Here is a 9,901-nt window from a genome sequence, read left to right on the forward strand (position 1 = left end):
AAAATGGTACTCTCTGAAGAGACCTACACTTCACACTGAAAGAATCATTAAATATCACACAATGTCAAAACCATTAGCAAGGCTACAATTTTTATGCCCTCACACTAGAAAAGTGAATGAAATATGTTATTTTTTTCTGCCCTAAATTCCTCTCTAAATATGCAAATTGATAACTAGGTCTTAAATTCATCTGCTGTATTTTTGAAGAAGAAAAAACAGACTTTTTCATTCTAGCTAAGTATGTGAATAATTTCAATGAGTGTACCTATGAACTTTGGCTCAAATACTATTTTATACGAATTAGTTTTTAATTAAGCTTGACTTTTTTAATCAACATAAATGTGTCAATCTACTTTTTTCTGTAAATTTTAGTCTTTCTATTGCTTTTCTTTTCAATACAAAACTTTTTAGCTTTTGTAAAAAGTCTAGCTATGTGCTAAGCAATAATCTGTTGACAAACAAATATTCATGAAAAGTAGAGGACAACATTAACACAACTTTATTTTATTTTGTTAAACATGTTCTGCTGATCACTTTGTTCATGGCCTCTTTCACATCCTTGTTCTCAGACTGTAGATCATGGGGTTCAGCATGGGGATCACTGTGGTGTAAAACACAGCCACCATCTTCCCCTGATCCACGGACTCCTCTGTGGGACGTCTGAGGTACATGAAAATAAGGGTTCCATAAAATATGATGACAGCTGTCAAATGGGACCCACAGGTGGAAAAGGCCTTGCGCCTCCCTTCTGCCGAGCGCATCTGGAGAATGGCAGTGAGAATGAACAAGTAAGATAAGATAACTACAGTCAGAGAATATATAAAGCTAATGCCTGCGAGTATGAGCATTGTATATTCTTTTACGGAGGCTCTGGCACAGGCCATTTTGATGAGAGGTGGGTCTGCACAGTAGAAGTGGTTGATCTCAATCTTCCCACAGAAGTACAAGCCATAAGCCCATAATGTTGCTGCCAAACTAGTCAGAAAACCATACACATAAGGGAAAGCAATCAGTCGGATACAGACAACCCTTGACATTTTGCTGCAGTAGAGCAAAGGGTTCCCTATCGCCATGTATCTATCAAAGGCCATCGCAGCAAGAATAAAAATTTCTACATAGACAAGAGCAATAAAGAAGTAACACTGTACCAAACAGCCTGCATAAGAAATGGTTTTTGTCTCTGGTAACAGGTTTCCCAGCATTTTAGGGGTGACATTGGAAGAAAACCACACATCGATGAATGACAGATGACTCAGGAAAAAGTACATGGGGCTGCTGAGCTGTGGGCTGACCTTAATCAACAGGATCATGCCGATGTTACCCACCAGGGTGTTGATGTAGACCACCAGGAAAATGACGAAGAGGAGAACTTGCCATTCCTGATGACTGGTTAGTCCCAAAAGAATGACTTCTGTCACATCAGTGAAATCGAGCATTTTTCACAGCTCTAGCTCCATATTAGTTATAAGTCTCTGTGATAATTAAAAGGAAACATAATTAAAAGTCAAGTATTGATTATTATTAATTTATATTTTTATTCATGCCCCCTTTCCTTTTTTTCTTTATTAATCATCTCTGACTGCACTTTGCTGCTCTTTTCAGCAAATCATTTCTGAGCACCTGCAAAATCACATGCTAAAGGTTACCTAGAAGGATAAATACACAGCCTCAGTTACGTGACAGTTGTACAAAATATGATTGAAACATGCTAGTTCTAAAAATTATAATTGGCCAATTGTCCAAGTTTCCTTCTTAAATATCCCTTGTTTCCAACACTGGCATGTTTGGTAATTACATATTTTAAGAAATTTATGGAGGGTTAAGATTCTGTTTTTAACATAGCTCAAAAATAATACTTTTTCTCTTTTTTATTAGAAGCATATTCTCCATGAATATAGATCAAAGCCATTTAGCCCAATAATTTATCAGCACTAAATGTCAAATAAAAAATTATTTTTAATCTAACCTCATACTTGCACTCATTTAAAGAGGGACAAACTGATAACAGTCATCTTCCAAATAGAGGAGTAAACCATTTAAACACATTCATACATTATGCATATTCCCTGGATAGGGACTGTTTTGCATATCTAACAGGTATTATAGTCTACTAGATATCCTCCACTGTTATGTTCTGCAGATTCAAAGGTAAGTGAGACAAGGAGATTAATGTCATTAGTGGGAGTGGCATTAATGTAAATAAACTTTCCAAAACCATGATGTAGTCTTACAGCATTATTCTGGGGGCCAAAAGTGAGGAATGATTGACTCATCTTTGGCAATGCAGCGGAGTTCTAGGAAAGCTTCTTGGATATTTACAGATTTATTTTCAAATATAGATTGTATCCTATGAAACTTTTTGCAGTACAATAGTTCACAAATCATTTTCCTGAGAAAACACTAGTGCCTTGCTTTGTGTTAATGAGTATTATGGAGAAAAATCCACAAGTGTCTATTCATCAAATAATGAGAAATCTTTATATCTCATCCAAATTCTTAGAGGTATGCATTTGGCCTAGTAAAATAAACTATGCAGAACTGTGTGGGAAAGAATTCTATTACGCTTAGTCTAGCTAGCATTTACTTAGCTTACATATGAGAGAAAGGTGAGAGAAACAAGGTAGAGAGAGAGAGAGACTCTGTGAGCATCAGCAAACATCTATGTGCTGTAGAACACAGAGTGTGATTTTATTCAATAAGCATTTTGAGATAGCTTTTCAACAGGACAATGAATTTGTTGGAGCTGGGACTGTGTCATGCTCTCTAAAGGCTAAATGTCATTCAATTATTCCCAGCGCCCTTGTTTTACCCTCCAGGATGACCCTTTGTGCGATTACAATTTGAGGGACCCTATTCACAATTAACCCTGGGTGATAACCAGGAAAGATGTAAGCAGGCAGGAAGGGAAACTTCATTGCCATAGTAAAAATAAATACTCTCTTATCCATCAAGGTAACCCATGGCCTCTACTCACCCCATTTTGAAAAAAAACAAAATGTTTCCTCAGGAGAAAGGAAAAAGCTACCAACTGAAGCAGATTAGACCGAGGCTACTTGACTCCAGAGTATCAAGCTAATTAATGAAAAATTGAGGCATGAACAAATGGCTTAAAAATTAAGAATAACAATCATTAAAGATCTAAAGAATACCACCCTTTCTGTATAATCTTGGTTTCTTCTCCTCATCCACCCCCAACCCCAAGGCTTCACTTTACTTTCAGGGAACTCATTCTCCTCTTAAAGACGTTTTCAACAGTCAATTTGAGATGTTCGTTTGGATTTAAGAATACACAAATATACACAGATAAATTGAAGCTTAGATAATACATGTGATCACATTGAATTATAGATGAGTATCAATCTATGCCTAAGACAGAGTTTCCTTAAAATTGTATTAAAGACTCAATCAATAGCACTTGGCTTTCTTATCCTTCAGCTTACTCTTCCTACCATGTGTATTAACATATTTACCAAAATTATTTGTCTACCAATTTATCATCCATGTTACAAAAGTTAGATCACCACCATATGGAATATATTTGTGAGTCTTTAAGAACTAAAAGATAACAGCAAATCACAAGGTGGAAAGTAGTAATACAAGAGTATTTTTTGTTTGGGGTTTTTCTATTACAAAATTTCTCAGATAGGCACAGTAATTGTGTGTGGCACTTACATGACTCTCATAAAGCTAAAAAAGTGAAAACTCAGTGCAAACAAAATTATACATCAGTTGCATTATGACTAGGGATTGAGTGAATATGATGGATGGTGTTGCTTTGCTCTTAAGAGTTTGCAGTAATAGTGTTACAAACTGCTCTATGTATGTATTACCTGTGATCACCCAATTATTGCTCACATTTTTTTTTCCTTTTTAAGCTTCTGCAGAGCCTTGCTGATAAAAACAGAAAGTTGTTTTTAAAAATTTTTAAATATTGAAATCTAAAAAAAAAATATGCACTGGTTGTTTAACCTTGCCTTTTACCCTCGAAAAGCTGTTTTCATATTTTTGGGAAAAAGAAAAAAAAGGGTAATACCAAGCAGAAAGACAGCTTGATAAACCATCCTCCCTCTCTGTTGGCTGTATGCTCCGTAGTGTGTGGCTAGGTTGCCAGGTTTGGAGATGATCTTGGAAAGTCTGGCAGGGAGAGGAAATGTGTACAGTCAGCCCTACCCGCAGATTTCTCATCCATGCATCCCACTAACTTCAAATAGAAAATACTTGAAAAAACATCCAGAAACTCCCAAAAGCAAAATTTGAATTTGCCACACCATAGCAACAGTTTATATAGCATTTGGACTGTATTGGGTATTACAAGTAATCTAGAGATGACTTTAAGTGTGCATAGATTATATGCAAACACTACATTAATTTATATAAGGGACTTGAGCATCTGCAGATATTGGGATCCTGGGTCATGGGGTGGGGGGTGGCATTCTGGAAGGAATCCCCCTCAGATACTGCGGGAGGACTGTATTTGTCCCAGAGATGCCACAGGATTACTTTGAGCTGTTTGCGAACATGCTCAGTCCAAGGAAACAGGAATAAGAAAAACAGAACACAGGCTATTTGTAAGCCGACTAAACAATGCAACTTAATAAAAACTTTTAAAAATAATATGTTAATTTTTGAAAAAATTGAATGCCCTAAACAAAAAAAAATGGATTTTTAAAAATTGAGAAATTAATGAAGAATGTTTTCTAGACACCATCATAAATCTTAGAGAAAACACAAGGATGAAGGAGAGAGTCTGTGCCTAAAAAGAGATTATAAACATGTTAGCAGAGCACACTGACATTGAGCCAACAGACTGTGCCTGTATTTTTCACCCATTTTCAAAGTTGAGCAATAGAAGAATTTTTATTTGGAAAGTCAGGTCTAATTGTGTGGTACCAAGTATGATCCAGAAAGAAAGAATATAAAAGATAGGTGGCGTTAGTACTTTGCAAAGGCTAAATACATGAAAACCTCAGTGGTCATTAGCCAGGTAATAGATAGCAATGCTGCACTCACAGGGAAAGTGGAGTGATCAGGTCTGATCTTAGAGGGTATGAGGTCTGGAAGAAAGTGAAGGGTGTGGAGACCTTAGACAATTTTCCTCACTATCTCCAGGCAAAAATATATACACAAACTTCTCATGTTGTATCACCCTGTATTTGAAATTGTTACAAATAAGTGTGGATTACTTTTCCCCCAAGACCAGGAATGAGGAAGTATTAAGTACCGAAGTTGTAGAATTCTGGTTCTACTGTCAATTGTTGCATGAATTCTGATTCCATGACTTATTTTATGAATTTGGGCAGGTTTTATTCTTATTTTATTTCATCTTTAATTTCTCTATGTCTTAATATGATGTAACAATAACATTATTAATTTCATTGTGTTTTTGTGAGTATGAAAAGATATATTTCACATTAACATATAATCAATAAACAAGGTACAATTATTATTAAGTGTACTCCTAGAAATTGTAGCTTCCATTAATAACTCATAATCATCAAATAATCAAATCTCTATAGAAAATTTCTGTCTCTTTCTGACAAACACGCAAATATACAGCTCCACACATGGATAACATACATGGAATAATTGATATTAATCTTAATTAGTGGTGAATAAAAGGAAATAAAATATGCAATGCAAGCTTCATCCTCAATTTCCAGATAGATGCATTTGTATACCAACCTCAGAATCAAGGGAAGTATTTCCAATAAGGAAGCAGGATGGAAAAGTGACTGTTGTGTAAGAGATAATACCAGACAAAAGAGAAACTGGAAGTCACAAGAGAAGCTTCCTTTAAATGTTTGCTTAAAAGGAAAAAGAAAAAGAAAATGAAGAAGAAGCAATTAAGAGTCTTCCTCTGGAAGTGACCCAGGGGAAAGTACATCTCTAGAGGAAGAGTCAACTGCTGAGGTTTGATTTTTTTTTTGTAACAGTTTTACACAATTTAATTTTTCCCTAACTCAGGTTATTTTGAAAGTGTCCTGGGAGCAAGTAACATAATTTGCTCTGGGTTTGCATCACACTAAACTTGGTGATGGCATCACTCAACCTGCTTAAGCCCAGCCTATATTCTGTACTTCACAGTCTGTGCTACTTGGCTTTTCCAGTGAAAGGTGAAACAAGTATTATTCCCTATAACCAAAATTATGGCATATCAAAGCAGGAGAAATATTTCCAGAATCTGAGGACCTCTCACCACCTTTAATGCTATGTTCTAGCAACCACCTCTCTTGCCTGAATTATAGGCTCTCATGCATCTATACTCCATCCTAAACTCAAAAACCACAGTGGGTCTTTAAAAACAAGTTATTTCACATTGCTTCTTAGCTTAGAACCTTCCCAGAGCTTTCCATTTTCTCAGGGTACGTCTTCTGATGGCTCACAGGAGTTTAAATGATTGGCCACTAATCCCCTATTATGCCTCTGATGTCCTATGCCATTAATTTTCTCATTGCCCTGGGCTCCAGCCACAATGGCTTCCATCTGTCCTTGAAACACTCCTTGAATGCTTGCATCGTGAGGCTTTTTCACTAGTTCTTCCAACTGCCTAGAACCCTACCCCTTAGGCACCCCCATGGCTGATCTCTAAACCATCTTCAGGAGGTTTTTGCTCAATTATCATCTCCTCAATGAAATCAACCTTCATTCTCATGTCTAAGCCAGAGGCATTCCTTTGTTCCTTTATCTTACAATATATTTTTCCATAACATCACTAACATACTCTACAATTTACTTATGTATTTTGCTAATTGTTTATTCTTATCTCACACCACTAGAATATAAGCCTCATGAGATCAAGGATTTTTTTTTTTTCTGTTTTGTTCATTGATCACAAATAACTAAAACAGAGCCTGGTACATAATAGTCACTCAGCTAATGTTTGCTGGATGAATGAGTGAATTAATTAATTAAACAACGGCTAAGATGCTGAGAAATAGACCAAAAGAAATATAAACAAGTTTATGCATATGATTATTGGCATTTTAAAATGACTGGCGATAAAGAGATTATTAAATAACTAATGATAGTTAAGGTTTTATGAGAATCAGTGTTAGTATCTTGCTTCAGACTGCATGCAAATTATAAATTCTAAAAGATTCAAATTAAGTGTAAACACTTTAAATATGTATGAATTACAAAGAACTTTTATCTGAATGATTATGCAGTTTGTTCATATTAGTTAAAAATAACACTAGTGGCCAGAACAATCTCTGAAATTGTCTGGCTTTCAAATTGACTAAGTTTTATTACCTATGATCAGGATATACCTAAATTGATAGTGATATCATTGTTGGTGAAGTAGGCAATTTGAAGTTGTAAATGTTGTAGAACGGGAAAAAGATGTAGTACAAGATAGAATATAATATTATAATTATAATATGTAATTATGTATTATAATATATAATATATAGTTATACATTATAATTATAATGTTGTAATATATAATATATAAATGATATAATCATGTCAGTTATATTATGTGACAACAGTTGGACCCTCAGGTAAATTCCTAAATGGAAATCCTGGAAAGAACTGAACAAGTTGACAACTCTGAAACACACACACACTCATGCACACCCACACACATAGGTACAAACACACAAATATCCCTACATGTACAAATGTGTATATGTGTAACATATACAGTGTATATTTTTGCATATATAATTCATGCATAATTTTGCTTTATTTATGAAAATCCAGCTTTATTTTTAAATGACCTTATAAAATATTGGTAAATAAAAGAAAATGAGTAGGATTTGAATCTTAACCAAAAATGTTATAGATTTTGTTCACTCAGAATGAAACTCATGCTCAAGACTTTTCTCATCTTTCAAATTAAAGCATTTTGAAAATGAGGCAACAGTATTGTAAAAAACAAAATTCAGGGCATCTGTTATATTGATGATGTGCTAATTTTAAAATCAGATATACAATGTATCACAGGTTGCAAATGCATGCGCTAGAACTACTAAGGGTTCAACTAGTTTCTACTATCATCAAGACCAAAAAATACTTTAAAGCATAAAGGAAAGAAGAGTTCAAGTTGGCAGAGTAAGAGGACATGCACTCACTCCCTCTTGCAAGAGGACCAGGATTACAACAACCTGCTGAACAATCATCGACAGAAAGACACTGGAACTCACCAAAAAAGACACCACACATCCAGCGACAAAGGAGAAGCTGCAGTGAGGCGGTAGGAGGGGTGCAATCGTGTTAAAATCAAATCCCATAAGTGCTGGGTGGGTGACTCACAAACTGGAGAACTGTTATACCACAGAAGATCACCCACTAAAGTGAGTGTCCTGAGCCACACATCAGACTTCCCAACCTGGGGGTCCAGCAATGGGAGGAGGAATCCCCAGAGAATCAGACACTGAAAGCCAGCTGGATTTGATTGTAGGACCTCTACATGACTGGGGAAAACAGAGGCTCCACTCTTGGAGGGCACACAAAAGATAGTGTGCTCACCAGGAGCCAGGGAGAAGGACCTGTGACTCCACAGGAGACTGAACCAGATCTACCTGCTGGTATTGGAGGGCTGCCTGCAGAGGTGGAGGGCAGCTTTGGCTCACCGAGGGGACATGGACACTGGCGGCAGGGGTTCTGGGAAGTGCTCATTGGTAAGAGCCCTCCCAGAGTCCGCCATTACCCCATCAAACAGCCTGTAAGCTCCAGTGCTGGGTAGCCTCAGGTCAAACAACCAACAAGGTGGGAACACAACCCCACCCACTGGCAGGCAAACAGATTAAAGTTTTACTGAGACCTGCCCACCAAATCAGATTTAAGTTTTACTGAGCTCCACCCATCAAGCCCTACCCACGATCAGTCCCTCCCATCAGAAAGCATGCACGACCTCCTAGATAGCTTCTGCCACAAGAGGACAGACAGCAGGCAAGCAGTACCATCAGTATTTCATCTTGTGGAACTGAAAACCACAGCCACAGAAAGACAGAGAAAATGAAAAGGCAAAAGACTTTGTACCAGATGAAGGGACAAGCTAAAATGCCAGAAAACAACTAAATGAAGAGGAGATAGGCACCCTTCTGGGAAAAGAATTCAGAATAATGATGGTGAAGATGATCCAGGACTTTGAAAAAAGACTGCATGCAAAGATTGAAAAGTTGCAAGAAAAGTTTACCAAAGACCTAGAAGAATTAAAGGACAAAGAAACACAGATATGAAAACAATAACTGAAATTAAAAATACACTAGTAGGAACCAATAGCAGATTAACTGAGGCAGAAGGGCGAGTAAGTGACCTGAAAGACAGAATGGTGAAAACCACTGATGTAGAAAAGAATAAAGAAAAAAGAATGAAAACAACTGAAGACAGCCTAAGAGACCTCTGAACAACATTAATGCACCAACATTCGCATTATAGTGGTCCCAGAAGAAGAAGGGAAAGAAAAAGGACCAGAAAAAAATATTGGAAGAGATTATAGTTGAAAACTTCCCTAACACAGGAAAGGAAATAGCCACCCAAGTCCAGGAAGCACAGAGCCCCAGGCAGGATAAACCCAAGGAGAAACACGCCAAGATACATAGTAGGCAAATTGACAAAAAATAAAGACAGAGAAACGTTATTAAAACAACAAGTGAAAAACAACAAATAACATACAAGGGAACTCCCATATGGTTAACAGCTGATTTCTCACCAGAAACTCTGCAAGCCAGAAGGGAGTGGCATAATATATTTAAAGTGATGAAAGGGAGGAACCTACAACCAAGGATATTCTACCCAGCAAGGATCACATTCAGATTCCATGGAGAAATCAAAAGATTTACAGACAAGCAACAGGTAAGTGAATTCAGCGCCACCCAACCAGCCCTATAACAAATGCTAAAGGAATATCTCTAAGTGGGAAACATAAGAGAAGAAAAAGACCTACAAAAACAAA

The 9,901-nt window shown here is 36.7% G+C and overlaps 1 protein-coding gene across 1 annotated transcript; it reads right to left on the reverse strand.

Annotated features, from left to right (window-relative positions):
- Nucleotides 1-551: 551 nt before the first annotated feature.
- On the reverse strand, nucleotides 552-1,436 carry LOC130849924 (olfactory receptor 5M3-like). The gene has a single exon (XM_057729178.1). The coding sequence runs from the start codon at nucleotides 1,434-1,436 to the stop codon at nucleotides 552-554; it is 885 nt and encodes a 294-aa protein (XP_057585161.1).
- Between the last annotated feature and the right edge of the window lie 8,465 nt (nucleotides 1,437-9,901).

This window comes from Hippopotamus amphibius, chromosome 3 (assembly GCF_030028045.1).
Source record: "Hippopotamus amphibius kiboko isolate mHipAmp2 chromosome 3, mHipAmp2.hap2, whole genome shotgun sequence".
NCBI lineage: Eukaryota > Metazoa > Chordata > Mammalia > Artiodactyla > Hippopotamidae > Hippopotamus > Hippopotamus amphibius.